The 17,917-nt window shown below is 38.1% G+C and overlaps 2 protein-coding genes across 5 annotated transcripts; both read left to right on the forward strand.

Annotated features, from left to right (window-relative positions):
• The first annotated feature begins 1,070 nt into the window (after positions 1 to 1,070).
• Positions 1,071 to 5,138, forward strand: LOC149027363 (Low affinity potassium transport system protein). Its single transcript, XM_089162129.1, has 3 exons — positions 1,071 to 1,238; positions 2,198 to 2,832; positions 4,452 to 5,138. The coding sequence occupies exons 2-3, from the start codon at positions 2,276 to 2,278 to the stop codon at positions 4,519 to 4,521; spliced, it is 627 nt and encodes a 208-aa protein (XP_089018255.1). The 5' UTR covers positions 1,071 to 1,238; positions 2,198 to 2,275; the 3' UTR covers positions 4,522 to 5,138.
• A 4,521-nt stretch (positions 5,139 to 9,659) lies between these two features.
• Positions 9,660 to 17,626, forward strand: MEF7 (Tetratricopeptide repeat (TPR)-like superfamily protein). Of its 4 annotated transcripts, none has more exons than XM_089162154.1 (3): positions 9,660 to 13,127; positions 13,237 to 15,710; positions 15,827 to 17,626. In XM_089162154.1, the coding sequence occupies exon 1, from the start codon at positions 9,784 to 9,786 to the stop codon at positions 13,030 to 13,032; it is 3,249 nt and encodes a 1,082-aa protein (XP_089018280.1). In that variant the 5' UTR covers positions 9,660 to 9,783; the 3' UTR covers positions 13,033 to 13,127; positions 13,237 to 15,710; positions 15,827 to 17,626. The 4 variants fall into 4 exon arrangements, with proteins under 4 accessions (XP_089018280.1, XP_089018288.1, XP_089018272.1 ...); XM_089162162.1 differs by having other exon boundaries at positions 13,237 to 15,063; positions 15,160 to 17,626; XM_089162146.1 differs by having other exon boundaries at positions 13,237 to 14,608; positions 14,881 to 17,626.
• The last annotated feature ends 291 nt before the right edge of the window (positions 17,627 to 17,917 follow it).

Below are 17,917 nucleotides of genomic sequence, written 5' to 3' on the forward strand. Positions count from 1 at the left end.
GTATATTATGAAGCCTCAATCTTTTACCAACTTAACCAACCTCTTCTTTTGATTAAAAAAAAAAATCTAACTCCTTGAGGGTCACGTATATCATGTTTGTTAGATGGGTTTACCATAATAGTCTCCCATGTTAACCGAAAAAAGAAGATGCTTTCCCATGGATTCTATATTAACCCATTAGAGTCATCAATGAGATTTTACAGTTCATACCAAATTTTGTCATTTTTGCAGAAAATGTGATTGATATAAAGAAATAGAAGAAAAGGTGCTTTATTTGTTTCCCAATTGTGATATGAAGCTTTACCTATTTAAACTGCCACTATTTTATATTAATTATCTTTGTTGTAGCCACTGATAGATCGAACGGCTCATGTTGCTGATCTAGTTTTGATTGTGTAGGAGATGTGTATGCACCAGATCATTTGTGCTTTATGATAAAAGAATGGCGTTTTCAGTTAATTTAGTTTACCTTTTGGAAGGAAACAGAGAGGCATTAAATTATTAAAGTGAGCAAGGAAGGCAAAAGTAAGATTTGTAAGGGGCCCGTCTCTATCATGCGCCGTTGTCCTATTTTTCTTTTCTGTATCTTTACTCTTTCTTTAGACAACTCTAAAAAAGTAGGTGTGGACTTGAATGCCGCGCATTACTTGTTACTGATGGTTGAGATTCAGATATTTTGATCTTGACCGTCTAATTTGCAGGTAGTGAAAACTGAAATAGACGATCGAGATCTAAAATCTTGATGACCATCAGCAGAGTATAGTGCTGTGCATTAAATGCACAACATTGAAATTGAAAAAAAAAAAAATCTAAATTCCAGTGTTGCACATAATTATTGTGTAGTACTGAACTAGAAAATCTTGACCACCCGATTTGTATGCTTATTTTAATATTTAAAAAAAATACCAAATGAGTGATTGAGATTTTGACTTCAACCACTTGGAGAGATGGTTGTTATAATGCGCCGCACCGAAGTTAAACTCATAGATAACTCTGTTATCAATTTCAGATACTTTCCTTCTTTATTATTAAACTCTCTCTCTCTTTCTCTCTCTTCCTTTTTAATTTTTCCGCTCTCTCTTTCTGTGGTGGCTTTCTATTGCTTCGTTCGTTTCTCTCTCCTCTCGAGTTGACGATCGGAAATGCCGGAGCCGCCAATTTATGGAGATGCGATTGACGGTTGAATCGTCGGAAGTGTCTCAAGGACTACAGATCTGCAAAGCTTTTTTTCTTTTCAGGTACAGATCTTTCAGTAAAGTTGGAAATTTGAGTGTTGGAGGGTACTGATTTTGATATTTTGAAGCTCTGAAGTAAAGAAAGTTTCTTCTTTTTCCTTTTTTCTCTTTCTAATTTCACTGGTGAAACATTTCAAAGGAAGCAATGTGGGTGATTTCCCTGGAAAACCCTTTTGTGAACAGTGAGAGTCAGTATTTTTCGAGAAAATTAGGTTGGTGTGCTTTGTCTCAGCTGCAAGTTGTCATGTTTCTTTCAATTGGTGCATGAGAATTAAATTGATCATCGATGTACTCTTTGGCGGTTTATTTCCGATTATTTGGTGAAAAAGTTATTCTCTCCCCTGCTTTATCGTTTCTGGATTTGGAGACTTCGGCTTTAATTGCGGATGTTTGTTATTCTTATTTTCTCAGTTTGTCACTTCGATGTTATTGAATAATATGCGATGTTTTTTTATATTTTTAATCACTATTCAGTATTTTCATTGAAATATCCCAAAATAATCCCCCGGCCCGTTTCGTTTCCTGATTATTAGTAGTAATTTGAGAATTGCTTATGCAAACGTTTGATCTTTGAAAATATTACTACTTCTGATCTCAAAATTCTTTTTTCTGTTATTTTAACCGTAAAGGATGCAAACAACCCCCACCGGAAAAGAATCAGAAAATTGTATCTGCTTCGGAAGTAGTTTGCGGTTGACATATGGATCGAGAGTGGAGTCATGATAGCGATTCAATTTTGATATATTTTTTTTTCTCTACCTTGGCCAATTTTGTAAAATTGTTCTTATCTGAAAACAATATTTGCATTCTATGATGATTTGCATTTATTCCGTGAGAGTCGTTTCCATGAACTTCTAATACTCTGGGCAATATCCCGAGGTATAGAACATGTTGGCACCCTTCTTAATGTTTCCAATTCTCACCATCCCCAAGTATTTCTGAGAGCCTTCTTGAATTTACAGGTAGTTGAAATGCTGTTGGTGCTTGGCATGATTGAGAAAATTTAGAAAAAAATTTCAGTGCCCAGATGAGCAGAACTCATGTTATTGGCAGTCGAAGGAGGAGGATTCTTCTCTTCTTCAGCTTCTGGATATAGCAAGGGCCTCACCCTTCTTCTGCTGGGTCAGAAGAACGAAGAAAGACCCATGAGAGTGTCACCGTGGAATCAATACCAGTTGGTGGACCAAGAACTTGATTCTGACCTCCAGCTGGCTTCCAGGAAGAATCGTGTGTCCCGCGGATGCGCTGCCTTTGTTTGCTTTGGTCGCGCCTCCGCAGGACTTGACGGCCCTTCCCCACCCAAAGTAGGTCCTGTCCAGCAGCAGGATATTGTTGCAGTGTCTCCTGCTATTTCTGACAGTAACGAGGATTGTGTCTCTAATCATGGAGATGATAAAAGTGTAAGGAAGGTCTGTCTAAAGAGCAATTTAAAGAAGTCATCTAATTACACTTCAAATCCATTAGCTAGCAAAGAGTGTAATTTGCATGAGGCATCGAATGAAACACTTAGTGAAATCCCCGGCACCGAAAGGAGGAAAGTGCAGTGGACAGATGCACATGGGAAAGAACTCGTTGAGATCAGGGAATTTGAGCTCAGGTATGGGTTCTTTGCATTAGAATTATAAATTTTGGGGAAAGATGATTGGTATACAGCATTGAATGCACTTCTTGATTAAGCTGTTCTTCGAAGTCTGCTTGATGCTTGGATGATTGTCTTTGTTAATATTCCTTCTCGTTTCCTTTACACATACCATTGACATTAGCATACTGTATTTAGCTGGTGCTTTGGCTCCTTTTACACTCTCTGTGTTTGTCATTTGTAGTTTGGACTGGATATGCTCTTATTACCATGTTCAATGTTCTACATCATGTTTTGAAAGATGACATGGGTTTTTATGCTTTCTATATTCTATTAGTAAGGAAACAGAAAATTTAAACTAACCTTAGTGAGCATAGCTGAATTACTTCCACCACACCTGTCCACACTTGGGCTTGGTCCCACCCTATCAGCATAATACTAAAACAGGTTTTCCGATCCTTTGCATCAATTTCTACCCAAATCTGTAATCTCTTGCTGTTTTGCATCTGAAGTAGCCAGAAAAGTGCAATGTAATCAAAGTCTTGCATTTCTGATGCATATTTAAGTTGTTTTACATTAACTGTATTACTATATGCTTGATTACTTTCTACTACTAAATTATGTGTAGAATAGGGCATATTGGTATGTTATAACGCTGCGATTTGTAGTCAGAACTCCTATTTAGACCCTGATTTTTTCCAAATCTGATAGTGCTGTTGGTGTTTAAATGGCCGAAAACAGGCCATTTACGAATTTTCATGACCCAACTAGGTCAGTAATTCACTGAAACCACCGAGGTTCCAGGAGGGGAAAAAAATAGATTGAAAACATTATCAACTCCTGAATCTTGGCCCCGCTCAATTTTCTGCCTTGCCAAAACCAGTTCCTTAACAAAGACCTTGATCCATGTCTGCAACCCTATTTATTCCCAATCTCATCAAAGACAGACCAAGTTAACTGATTGGTTGAAAGTTCTAGGGAATTGATGCTCCTCAGACCCTGAATCTACTTTGGGATTTTTCTCCCAAGCCTCAAGCAAACATAGAGCTGCAGTTCACCCCTTCTTGGTGGAATCAAACAAGGGATGTCATTAGATATCAAGAGAAGCTTCATTAGATTCTGATATCCCAGCGAGTGCATAGCGAGACAGGAAACCATTGAAGGCTTCCACTTGAAATGATTTGTGAAGCAAAGAAAATGCTCAGATTTTCCAGTATGCTGATTGCTGAGCTGAAAGTAGGTCAAACCCAATCTGGATGGTATCGAGTGTCAACTTTACAAGATTCATAGCATTGGAAAGGACAAAGGGTATTAAGATACTGGTTGAGTACTCTTATGCCATTCCTATTACAAAATGTTTTTATTGCTTTGAAGACACACCTTTATCATAAAAAAACTCCAGGATTTCATTTTCTATTTGGTAATATGAGATCTCGCCCAAGTAAAACTGTATAAGTTTATAGTTTTCTGTATAGTGCGAGCGAACTTCAATTTAAAAATGTTGTTGGAATGTGTCTTGACCATGCTTATGGATTAAAACAGAGCCATAGCCTCTTTAATATGTATGTGCTTGTTCATGTCCTTGTGCACATCTTGGCAACTTCCTTTGGGTCTGACATGACTTCATCTGATGGCAGTGATGTAGGTTTAACAGATGATGAATTAGACGCTGAAAATGAACGGCGCTGTGCATGTGCGATTATGTAATGTGTAGTTTGGATCAATCAGGCTTCTGGTTCTGAAGCAACCGGGTTAGACCCTGTCATTATAATAGCCAAAAGAGCTCAAGGTCAATGGGAGGGTAAACGCAAAAAGATATCAGATGAATGACCACAGACAGAGTCCTTCACTTCTTCCTTTTTGCACTTGCAGTCTGTTTCAGAAGAAGATTTTCCAGAAGAAACGTGAGTCTGTTTCAGATACATCAGTCAGTCTCTTTTTCAATGTTTGAGGTTTCAATTTTGTATGCTTTAGCATACACATGCTTTCCTGCTGATGCCATTGTCATTATTTCATCGTAATTAAAATGTGTGTATTATTTTTTTTTTTGAACATTGGGTATTGATAGGCTTCTTACATTTGTTATGTACTGGGGTAATGCCCATATCATTTGTACAATTGATAAAAGTTTTTCACCAATTGCTGTTATAAGGTTTACAGAGTTGCAGTCGTTCAGTTACTTCACTAGGTTTTAGGGATTCTGAGAATTTGTAAGTTAGATGCTCTGCCCGTTATGTTACTCCTACCAAATTAAATAAAAAGGTTTCATGGTGCATGGCCCTGCACCATGGGCAGTCATGAACAAACCTTTAGCAGTGGACAATAGTATTTACATGCCTCTTATAAGACTCTAAAAAAAAAAAAAGAATTGCAGAAAATTTCTATCAATACAAGACAAAACTTTTGAAGAAACAAATTCTCCCTCGTTGGTGCCTCTCACAGTTCTCACTGATGCCAGCTTTTGGTTGTAATGTTGGTTTTGATTATGACTTATAGTGTCACTAGGGCTTAAAATTCTTGGATATGACTCTAAAATACTCTCTGATTTTGATGCTGATTTTGAAACACAAAACAAAAAAAAAAAAGACGAGGTTTAAAAAAAGAAAAGGGACTGAGCGAGTAAGCCGAGGTTGATTTTGAGTCTTGACCATCAGGCCAAACTCGTGCACCAAGTTGAAATCCTTGTCCTTACATTCGGATCTTTAAAAAGACTTGTCAACCCGACCCGAAGATTCATGAGTAGTCAATCCGCCTTTGGAAATTTAGGCAAACTTGATTCTTTTTAATCCACATCTCTGCCTCTTCGCCTTCCTAACACGGAAAAACAGAAGAAGAAAAATATATCAATGAGGAGTCTGATACTCTGAATCATAAAGGGGAAAAGAAAACCTGCTCTTCTTTCAAAATCTCTGCTACCAAATGTAACTATGTTATTATAAGGAATTCAAATGCTGAAGGCCCAATCCGAAGTCCCGTTCAGACAACCCACTGCTCCTGTCAAAACCCTTGACCTTCTATCCTCTCATTTTCCTTCCCCACCTTCAGCCCCTTTGAAGCAGGTGTCGATTACTATGGAGTTTCAGAGGAAGATGGCTAAAGAGTTGCTGGAGTATTTTCGCCTGAAGAAACTCGAAAAAGCAGACCAAAGACCAAGGACCCTTCTTTGGATTCATTGGGAAGAACGAAATTGCTAATGGCAGGTAACAATATTTTGCCTCCCCATCCCCACCCGGTTTCTCTGATAGTGTTTTGATGATTCACGTTTTATACCTGAAAACGATAATAAAAGGATATTTGATCTTCAGTTAATTGGATTAACAAAAAAAACTCGGTTGTAAGTGAAATTTTGGAAATTCAATTCTCATCTTCTATTTATTGATTTCTCCACTAATTAGTTAAACAGTATCCGAATTCCTTTAAACACCCCTAGTACCTGGACCGTAGGGTTTGAAGAAAGTTTCCGTCCTCTCCAACCAAAGGATTCTGACCATGAGAGGTTTTACATTGTCAAATTCGCCCATCAAAGAAATCATCTCAACTCTTCTATAAATCAATTCTTGTGTAGTTTCTTTCAGGAAGATGTGAGGTGTGGCTTGGGTTTCATTTACAACTCCCACCAATCAAGATATCATCTTGGAAAATGTTGGAATTTATCGTCTTCAAATTGCTGTATCTTCTTTTAGATTGAAGCCTAGCCTTTAACTAACTTCTGGGTTGTCCACCAAATAGTCTCATTGGAGTCAAATGGAAGGTCAAAATGAAGCTTTTTAACTGTTTTGCCTCGTTCCTATTGTTTCCTGAAATCTGAACTGAGCAATAGACACAAAATTTGTCTCTGTTGTGCTTGCAAATGTCTTTTGGGAAACTCTTTTAACGTGTAGCATACGAAGACAACACTTTTAATTATGTTCTTCTTGAAAATTTTATCTTATGTGGCTTGGTGCTTTTTGGAAATCATAAGGTGAAGTTGAGTTATTGCCTTTGCTTTCTTGATGCTTGAAAGACTTGTATTTATTTGTACTGCTTCATTACGTCTTATCTAGTTACATGGAGCCATCTACAATAACTCACATCCTGCCACCCCATTCATTAGCATTCCAACTCCATATTCAACCCTAGTAAATTTGTGCTTTCTCCATGTCCTTTCAATACTTCCAATGTGCTAATTAATTAATAGCATTCCAGTTTTCATTTTTTCTTTCTGTGGATTTGAGGATTCAGTTGTTTAGTAATGATATAGATGTTCCTAAGATCAATACTACCCCCCCCCCCCCCCCCCCCCAAAATATTCTGCCACTGATGCTTGCTTTTGTGTGCCTTTGGTGCTTGTATGTAAATGACTGTATCCAGGGTTTGTTTACTTTATTGTTCTGCAACATATGGTGATTCACTGTTAACTTCACTGGAAAGATTTTCTTACTATGTATCTTCACCATTCATCTTAACTTTGAGAATGTATGAGCTACTTAATTTTTGCCATTTTCCAGTCATACTTTTAAGGCTTAAAATTTTCGGGCTATGCTCTTTTTGCTATCTCTGTTGGATCAATGACATCAAATTGACCATGTAATTTACTGATAGCGTATAAGCTACTCTGTTCTTGACATGTCAACAAGCACTCTTTGTATATAATCTTCTTGGATTCTTCAGAAGGTGTCTTTTGCTTGGACCTTCTGCAGTTCACCGTTTGTTAGTACTGATTCCAGGACTTCCATTTTGCAACCTTCTCTTTCTCCCTCTCAATTAATACCAGGGGTTTCATATCATTCTCTACTTACAGTGCCTTTTTAAACATTCGGGGTTCAAAAGTCAATTCAGGTACAGGATTGATTTATTTCTGGTTGCTTTTGTCAGATCATGTGTCATCCTTGGTTCAATTACGAACTGGATTTTGTGGATTTCACAAATTCAGCTCGGTTCAACAGAAGCATTGATTTGATACATATATAATTCAGTGTTCTGTTTCCTAAGCTTGAAAAACAGGGTTTTCAGATTATATGATTGAATAGGTTTGGCTGAGAGTATCCTATTGCACCTTTCCACCGAGCTGGGCATGGAGCCATCGAAGGAAGAATCATTTGTTCAGGTGGATTAAAACAGGCAATAATTATTTTGGTTCTTACACTCTCTGAGGGATGCAAACTAGTTAAAGAACATTCTGTACAGATCATGAGGAGAGCTAATGAAGTGGAATATCCATCCATATGATCACTTCTCTCACCTGTGTCACTCTGGGCTTTGGGTCTCGGCACATACAAATTTTCAAGTAGAACCTATCCAGTTGGAAGTTTCATATTTGACTTGCTTTGGCCTTCAGGTCCAATAGGGTTGGTTTGATTTGGTGAACTGGAACCATATAATTTAAAGAGCATTTTTTCATGCTGCCCACTTAACTTGGGCATGTACTCTTGTCTGACCGCTTATGTGGCAAAAATTACTTGATGCTGGCACTAGCTATTTTGAGAAATTACAAATTACTCACTGTTACATTTTGACTGTTTGACGGTTAATAAATTACCCATTGTTATATTTTGACGATTTGACAGTTAAGTTTTCAAATTAAAATTTGAAATGCATTAAAATACAAATATCCTCACCCATTAATTTACATTATTGACCTTAATATTCAGTTTCCTCCCAACTCTCTCTCTTCAGCTCCACCTCATCATCTCAAAATTGTCTTCCGACTCCGGCTACCGGAATCTATTGCAACACCATTTAATCCTTTAATCTTGCTTTTTTGCATAGGATGGATTTCATTCCATCAGATTAGCAAAAATGGCTTGAAATTGTAAATTTGAGACATAGAGATATATTTTTTCCAGCAATTGAGAGATTTTTCAACAAGGGTAGTGGTTTGCGGCAAAGGATGGTAGTTTCAAACGAGGTGTAGATAGAAGATGCCCTTCACCCAATTAAAGGGTTGGATATGGAAGGGTTTAGAAAGGGTATTTATGTAATTTAACTTTAATGAAGGTAATATGGACATTCACACATGAGTTAACAAATATTGAATGGAATGTTAGGAATATACAACTTGTAATTTTGAAAGTGTGTAATCTGTAATTTATGATACTAAAGTATGCAACCTTGAGTTTAACCCCACCAAAGTGTGTAATCTATAATTTTCTCTACAATTCCAAAAGCTAGACGTCACAAATGTGTTTAATAAAATAAAACTATAGCCTATGAAGGTCAAATCGACCTCTGTAGGAATCTTTGTGGATCAGAGGTTGGGGATTTTTTGACCCTAAAGGTTGAGGGTTTGGGTTGTGCTTAGTCCTGTTCACCTTGTACTCTTCTCCTTCTCACCTTACTTTTCCAACCCTTATACCTACTTCACTTGAAAAAGCCCCTTGATTCAAATCACCATATTTTCGTTTTCTATAAATCGAAAATTTACCCTCTAATTAAGGATCGAGGATATTACTATTCTTATGCCTTTCCACCATATATTCAAGAGGAAATTCACTTTTGTACACTAACAACATTGATTCTTTAATGCATGGTGAAGTAGATCAAAATAATAGTATCATCTTCGCCAAGGACAAGAAATTGGACTCAATCAAACCCTAGTTTAAACTAAAGGGACTCATTTGGGCGAGTTCAAATCCAACCTCCCTGGTCAGGCCGTCCTCCCATCCTATCACACTCACATTGCGCATATTACACGCACAGCCCTATGCATGGCCTTATGTAAGGATCTCCACTCCAGACGACTTTTTGTGTAACAGTGTAAGTAATATTTTTTTTTCTTCATCTTAAAAAAAGGGGAAAAAAAAAAAAAAAAAAAAAAAAACATAAAACAAGCTCGTATTTGTCGGTCACGAAACCTTAAACCTCACTACTCACTTCTACCAGAAAACCTCACCCCTTGCCGCCCATCCATGCTTTGAAAAAAGATCTTGCGAAAAATGACTCTGAGCTTTCTATCGCATCTCTACATAAAACATCTCCGCATGCCTTACTATGATTCCTGCTTTTCGCACACCAATTCAGAGATTATTTTCCCGCAATTTGAATTTGGGCATCTCGACTTCATCCCTTGCGGTAGAAGCTGATCTTCTGTTTGAACATAACAACGTTAATCAGCGTTCGCAAACCTTGCCTTCGACGTTGACGATCCCACTGTATAAGCTAATTGACCGGTATAAAAGATCTCAGTCCTCCAGTTCTGCTTCTCTTCGACGCGAAGAGTCGGTTAGTAACCCGTTTTCCAGTTCTGAAACTCATTATGAGGATCTCGCTCGTCAATATGCGTCTTCTTCTGATCCCAGAGATGCCAAAAAACTCCATTTACAGATTCTCAAGAACGGACTCGTTGGCAACTTATTCTTGCCAAACACACTCATCACACTGTATGCGAGAATGGGTAATTTGGCGTCTGCCCAGGACGTGTTTGATGAAATGCGAGACAGAAACGCCGTAACGTGGAATTGCTTGATTTCGGGCTATGTGCAGCAGGGCTTGCCGGTTGAGGCTTGTCGTCTGTTTCAGTCGATGATTTCTGCGGGTTTTGTGCCCACACACTATGCACTTGGTAATGCACTCCGAGCGTGCCAGGATTCTGGCCCTCAAGGTTTTGATTTTGGGGTGCAACTGCATGCGCTGATTTCGAAGTCAGCATATGCGTCGGATGTTGTAGTGTGTAATGGATTGATATCGATGTACGGCAGTTGTTCCTTAGATTCTGCAGTTTATGCGCGCCGTGTTTTTGATGGGATACAGTTGAAAAACTCAATATCTTGGAATTCTGTCATTTCTGTATATTCTCAAAGAGGAGATGTATTTTCTGCATTTTGGCTTTTCTCGGCAATGCAACGTGAGGGTTTGCATGTCAATTTTAAGCCTAGCGAGTATACTTTTGGCAGCCTGATAACTGTTGCTTATTCTACTTCATGTGATTCTGGTTTATTTCTCCTTGAACAAATCCTTAGTCGAGTTACAAAATCTGGTTTCTCGAGTGATTTGTATGTGGGTAGTGCTCTTGTTAGCGGATTTGCAAGGTTTGGATTACTCGATCATGCCAGGAAGATTTTTGAACAGATGAGTGAACGGAATGCAGTTTCCATGAATGGCCTAATGGTTGGCTTGGTGAGGCAGAAGCGAGGAGAAGAAGCAGCTAGGGTTTTCTGTGAGACGAGAGATTGGGTAGGGATAAACTATGATTCGTATGTGATTCTTCTGAGTGCTTGCGCTGAGTTTGTGGTGCCCAAAGAGGGGAGGAGAAAAGGCAGAGAAGTGCATGCATATGTACTCAGAACCGGGCTGAATGACGTCAAGGTTGCAATTGCAAATGGGCTGGTTAACATGTATGCCAAATGTGGTTCCATTGCTGATGCCTCGAGGGTTTTTAAGCTTATGGGTGTTAAAGATTCGGTTTCTTGGAATTCCATGATCTCTGGTCTCGACCAAAATGGATGTTTCAGAGAGGCAATGAAGAGCTTCTTTGAAATGAGGAGAAGTGGATTGATTCCAACAAATTTTACGTTAATAAGCACTTTGAGTTCATGTGCTAGCTCAGGGTGCATCCAATTGGGAGCGCAAATACATAGTGAAGGGATCAAATTGGGTCTTGATTTGGATGTTTCGGTTTCTAATTCCCTCCTTGGTTTGTATGCAGAAACTGGCTATCTCACTGAGTGCCAGAAAGTCTTTTCTTTTATGCCGGGTTATGATCATGTTTCTTGGAATACTATGGTTGGTGCATTTTCTGATTCAGATGCATCTATCTCTGTTGCCATAGAATATTTCTTACTTATGATGCGATCTGGTTGGAGTCCAAATAGGGTGACCTTCATCAACATTCTTGCAGCTGTGTCATCGCTTTCCATCCATGAATTAGGCCAGCAGGTTCATGCCCTATCACTTAAATATGGTGTTGCTGAGGATATTGCTATTGAAAATGCATTTCTTTCTTGCTATGCTAAATGTGGAAATATGAATGACTGTGAGAAGATATTCTCCAGTATGTCTAAGAGGAGGGATGACGTGTCTTGGAACTCCATGATTGCTGGATATATCCAAAATGGGTTTTTGTCAAATGCCATGGATCTGGTTTGGTTTATGGTGCAAAGGGGAGAGCGTCTAGATTGTTTCACTTTTGCCACAGTTCTCAGTGCATGTGCTTCTGTTGCAGCATTAGAGCGTGGTAAGGAGATCCATGCCTGCGGTATAAGAGCTTGTTTGGAAACTGATATTGTAGTTGGTAGTGCACTGGTTGATATGTATGCAAAATGTGGAAGGATAGACTATGCCTCAAGTGCCTTTCAGTTAATGCCAATGAAAAATGAGTTTTCTTGGAATTCGATGATATCGGGTTATGCGCGGCATGGCTGTGGCAGAAAGGCATTACAATTGTTTGCTGAAATGCTGCAGGAAGGTCAACCCCCAGATCATGTAACATTTGTTGGTGTTTTGTCTGCATGTAGCCATGTCGGATTGGTTGATGAAGGTGTTGAGCATTTTGAATCCATGAGTAACAAATATGGCTTGGTTCCACGGATGGAGCATTACTCATGCATGGTGGATCTCCTTGGGCGGGCAGGTCAGCTCACTATGGTAGAGGAATTTGTTAGAAGGGTGCCTATTAAGCCTAATATTCTTATGTGGAGGACAATATTGGGGGCTTGTTCCAGAGCAAATGGTGCTAACACAGAATTGGGAAGACATGCTGCAGAGATGCTTTTGGCGTTGGAACCTCAAAATGCTGTAAATTATGTTCTTGTTTCGAATATGTTTGCCTTTGGAGGGAGGTGGGATGATGTGGCAAAGGCCCGGGCTGCAATGAGGGAGGCCTCAGTGAAGAAGGAAGCTGGGTGTAGTTGGGTAACTATGAAAGATGGGATTCACGTGTTTGTAGCAGGTGATAAATCGCACCCAGACACAGAAAAAATATATGAGAAACTATCAGAGTTGAATAGGAAAATGAGGGATTTGGGCTATGTTCCTCAGACGAAGTTTGCGTTGTATGATCTTGAAGTTGAGAGCAAGGAAGAACTACTGAGCTGCCATAGTGAGAAGCTTGCAGTTGCTTTTGTTCTCATCCACAGATCAGCCTTGCCCATCAGGATTATGAAAAACCTTCGAGTCTGTGGTGATTGTCACTCTGCGTTTAGATATATATCCAAGATTGTTGGACGGCAAATAATTCTGCGCGACTCTAACAGGTTCCATCATTTTAGTGATGGGAAGTGTTCATGTGGGGATTACTGGTAACTGGCTTCACTGTCCAGTACCTTGATTTGGAGCAGTTCTGCTTATGGGATTCTACTAATGTTTTAATGACAAATTAGCTAACAGTTTTGTTGAATGTGAGTTTGCATGTTCTTTTACTTTTAGTGATTTTTTTATTCTGTCATTCAACTCTTTCTAGTGTCTGGAATATGCTTTTTCAGTTTTCTTGCTTTTTCGTTTGAATAGGAGCAAGCCAATTCTTTTTTTTCTGCATGGAGTACCAACCCAGTTTGTCACAGCAATGTGACCTCCAGTTTGGAGCAGCAAGCAATTGGATGTAGATTCTTTACTGATGCAGCCTCTGCTTCTCTCTGTTTCTCCACCTCGTTTCGCGTCCTACAAAAGACATCTGTCTACATTGCTTTTGTTGTCATTTGCAGGCAAGACCACATCTCCATCACTAGTAATATATTTTCTGTCTTCTTGCTCTTCTCATTTCTTCCCTGAACCAACATTTTTATTTATTTTACATGACGATGAATTTCATTTTTTTTTCTATGTTTAAGGAGATTTTGTGGGATGTACCTTTTCTGTTGCTTGCTTCTTATGAGATATACTCTACCATTAAAATGTGGGCAATGATATCCATAGTTTGAGCTTATGATTCCTTGAAAGAAGGCACCTTCAAAGTCGTACACTATCAGTGGTAATTTTATAGCAAGTTAATCTAGTTGAATAGGTTTTTTTTTTTTGGTAAACACCAAGTTGAATAGTTTGAGGCTATCTGTAATATGTTTAAGTTCTATCTGTGATATTAAACTTTCCAGTCTTGGTACACTTGCATTTATATAAAAGCTAAGAAGGGGGATTGAATTTTCCATTTAGAAGCATAAATCTATTATCCAGCATTTGAGTATGTTCTCAACAATGTCTTGAGCCTCTCAACTTGTAGCCACTTACTTGCCAGCTTCCTAGTTTTGATAACCAACTGATGTAGATCGAAGGATGTAGAACGAAAGGCCAAATAAGATCCAGGAAGAAGTTATTGCTCACGTGAACATCAGGAGGGATCCTGAAGTGGAAGGTTGAATGCTGCCAAAATCATATCTTCGGTTGCTTAGTGATTGACCAAGTTAGATTTTAGTTAGTTTCTATTTTTACAACTATTTGGTTCAAAGTTTGATTTAGGTGAGTGATAGTTTTGGAGATGTGTTTCCATTCTATCTTTTCTTATTGTACAAGGAATTCCCTAGCTTGCACAGGGATACATTCCTTTTTCTATTACTTTCTATTTTAGTAACTCAGCAAGTGCATTTTTGTGTGTGTGCCATAGAGCTCTGGCAACAATTTAATGAATGGAAAGTTGATTGCTTGCGTGTTCATTGAATTGGGTGAGACTGATGTAGATCAAAGCATTAAGAAGGGAGGAACCAAAATAGATGTCAGCAAAAAGTTACTCTTCATGTGAACAGCATGACAGCCATGTTGCCTTGTTATGTACTAGAATAGCCAATTGAAGACCATCTAACCCCTGTCTTGAGTTGTTGGGAAACCAAGGTGACTGCAAGGAGGGGAGACCAGCAACTGCTTCTAGAAGGCTGATCTGTGGAGTTTACAGGTAGGGAAGAGAACATAATTTTCGCTCTGATCCTGACCGTCTAACATCCTTATAAAATCATGGACTCCTATATTCTCTGAATTCCAATTGTTAGTTTTGTGGGGATGGTGAATGTGGTTTGATAGCTAGAGTATGTGATATTCTTTAGTTGGTCCTGCTTCACGGCTACTTAACACTTTTTCTCTCAAGTGGTTCCAGGGTCTATATTTTTACTTTATTGTATCTTAATTTATACCTAAGAAGTGATTAAGCTTGCTAAAGTGTTTTTGCAGGTCGGAAAGTAAATTGTACACACAAGGAAAATGCTCCACAAGCATCACAAGATGACCTGCTACCTCAGACATCAGGAATTAAAAAATGTTGACAGTAGCATTGGGCTGGCTGACGGCAAAGGGGTACTTTTAACCTTCTGTTATTTTGTTAAGCTTCTTGACTGAATTGGTTCTATGCTGACGGTGAACATAAATCTTTATTTATTTATTTATTTATTTTAATTAGGGGTAGAAACCATAAATCTGATTGTGTATCAATCATGACTTGAATGTTAACAGATTCTTTGGTGTCCTTTGACCTGGGTGTATTAGCTAGCCTTAGTGCTTTCTTTGGCAGCAATCTAGGTGCATTCGTGAGCTGCTTGCTCTTTTCAAGATGGGAATGTTTGTACAAGTTGAAAATAAGAAGTCCCCTGATATTGAAAAGAATGATCGCAACAATTGAAGCCTTCTCATATAGTATGGTACCTGGCTAGGTAAACTTTCTAGTGCTTTGTTCTGCAAATTCTTTGAAAACAAGAAGATGAAAAAACGATGCAAAAGCAATGGTTGATGATACCATAGAAAATGAGTTCTACAAGGTAAATCATAACTGAACTGTGTGCTCATGTTTGATGTTAAACTGATGTATATGTTGATGCATTTGTATAAAAAATGGTAGAAGGAACGTTGGAGGACAACTGCTTTTTATTGATAATAGATGGTGTCCCCACATATTCGGAGTCAGTTTAATCAGCCCTTTGGGCCCCAATTTTGTCCAGGGGCTTGGTGATGGTTGATCTCTTTTCTATGTAGCTTATTCATGTTTTTGGGAGTGTTCAAGTTGCATGGTAAGCTTAAGTCTGTTCCCTGTGATTGAGATTCAAAATTTGAAAGCCATCTTTTAGGGATCAATTTATATTTATCGAAATCACCTAGCGGTTTTGTTTTAGCGTTCCTTGAACAGGTGATGAACTTGGATTGATAGCTGCACTTAAAATGTTTCCAAGCCTGTAGAAGGAGCAAGAACTAGGCTATTTCTATCAATCACTTTGAAGGCAGGTATTTTGTTCAAGTCTTTAACATAGGGAAAGAATACGTAAATCAGATGCACATATGTTTAGGGGTTATGGAAAGAACATATGTGCACATGTGATGTACATATGTTATGTGGTACCGTACATATTTATTACTAAAATAATAATTAAGGGTCCTTTAATATATATATATATATATATACTCTCAGATAATTAATGCTTATGTACTGAGATGAAAATTACTCAGTGGTAAGAGTTGATCCATAAACTTAAAGAAGACGTGGGCTAAGAAGGACTTCAAGTGGCGTTGCCGTGAGCTTTTATCTCTACCAGTACTACTGCTGATATTTGTATTCCTTAACATCCTCCATGGAAGCATCAAGTAGTGAAGAAGTAGAAAAAAAGAGAAGACGAAGATGACAACTAGGAGGAATTGATGAAGAAGAGATTCCATGGTCGTTGTCAGCTTAATTTAGTGAAGATTGGTAAAACTGGATAGAGAAGGAAGGCTCGATCAAGTGGAATGGGTTGAGGTTTAGCACTTGAGATTTCTCACGTGTTTAAAGTAGCTTCATTACAAGTTCGTCGAAGGTGGAAACCCAATTACCGGTAAACCAAGCTCTCGTTTCCTACTCTGGAACCAAGTCCATCCACATGCAAAGCTACATGCAATAACGTGGAACCCTGATCGATTACCAGTAACTAGTAAGTTCTCTGATTTCTCTCTTTTCTGTGTCTCATTTTTCAGCCTTTGATTGAATATGTGGAGATTAGGGTTCTTGTCGTAGAAGGCTTGCAAGCCCAAAAAGTTGCAGCTGATGTAGATTGCTAATTGATATATTGGCAAGTAAATCATCTTTATCGACCCGTGATTCCTTTCTGGATCGTCTGGAATATATCAACTTCTGAGCCAAGTTGCATATACCCATAATTCAGGTAGAGCTCTATGTCTTTGCTGGGCTGGAAGGAAGCATATACCCATAATTCCGTGGAACCGTCTTTGCTGGGCTAGAAGGAATTTGGTACAAGTGTACAACAGATTAGTCTTTAAACCTGTTTCTCTTTAATTAAGCTTCTAATTATTGTGGTATTAGGTGTCATCAGAAATTGGAAACTTGACATAACGTGTATCTGGTCTTAAAGGTTCTTTGTTTAATTTGTTGATAGCTAGCTTGTTTTCTAAGTCAGCATGACAGGGGAGTTTTGGATCTACACTACTAAAGCAACACTTGCCAATTCAGATGGTTCCAAACATACGCTTGGTCTCCAATGAATCTTGTAGAGATTTGTAACTATACAAGTTCCTACTGGAACTTGAAAACCAGCTATGGTGCACTCTTCCATAGCCTCATGTGAAGCAGATAGTGGAGCTGCAGGGTATAGATGCAATGTTTCCTTCACTATTTAGCAGTGAGAGCGGCCATGTGAAAATAACTGCAGTAGTGTCATTGGCACGTAAAATCATATTTTGCCAAAACCATTTGATCATGGTATAAATTAATATCATTAGAAATGATGAATTTGAAAGGAGAAGATTAATTCAATTTCAAATTAATCAGACTAGGTTAGCAATTGGGTTCTTGGGGGGAGACTTGCTAAATCCCCAAGTGACCCAAAACCATGTTGAAGTAAACCTTGAAAATGTTGATGCGCAACAATATGGCTAGACAAAAGCTTCAAGGGGAAGTGAATTATTCCTATATGTAATAGTCTCTGCCCCTATATTTACAAAAGCTCCCTTATATACTATATATATATATATATATATATATATATATATATATATATATATATATATATATATATATATATATATATATATATATATATATATATATATATATATATATATATATATATATATATATATATATATATATATATATATATATATATATATATATATAAAAAGAAAGATGAATTACAGACTATGGATCCGGTCGGGTCTTTATATGCCTGTCCAGGGGTTGATTGTGATTTTGCTAAGATATTTTCATTAGGAAAATTCTAAGATGACAACA

Source organism: Hakea prostrata, chromosome 1 (genome assembly GCF_041222555.1).
Source record: "Hakea prostrata isolate BN-2017 chromosome 1, UWA_Hpros_2, whole genome shotgun sequence".
In the NCBI taxonomy this organism is placed as follows: Eukaryota; Viridiplantae; Streptophyta; class Magnoliopsida; order Proteales; family Proteaceae; genus Hakea; species Hakea prostrata.

Bases quoted from the DNA above. Each gene is read 5' to 3' on its own strand.
- LOC149027363 (XM_089162129.1), top strand. From the start codon at position 2,276: ATGTTATTGGCAGTCGAAGGAGGAGGATTCTTCTCTTCTTCAGCTTCT. The intron at 2,833-4,451 runs GTATGGGTTCTT...ATCTGATGGCAG, and splicing joins ATCAGGGAATTTGAGCTCAG to TGATGTAGGTTTAACAGATG.
- MEF7 (XM_089162139.1), top strand. From the start codon at position 9,784: ATGATTCCTGCTTTTCGCACACCAATTCAGAGATTATTTTCCCGCAAT.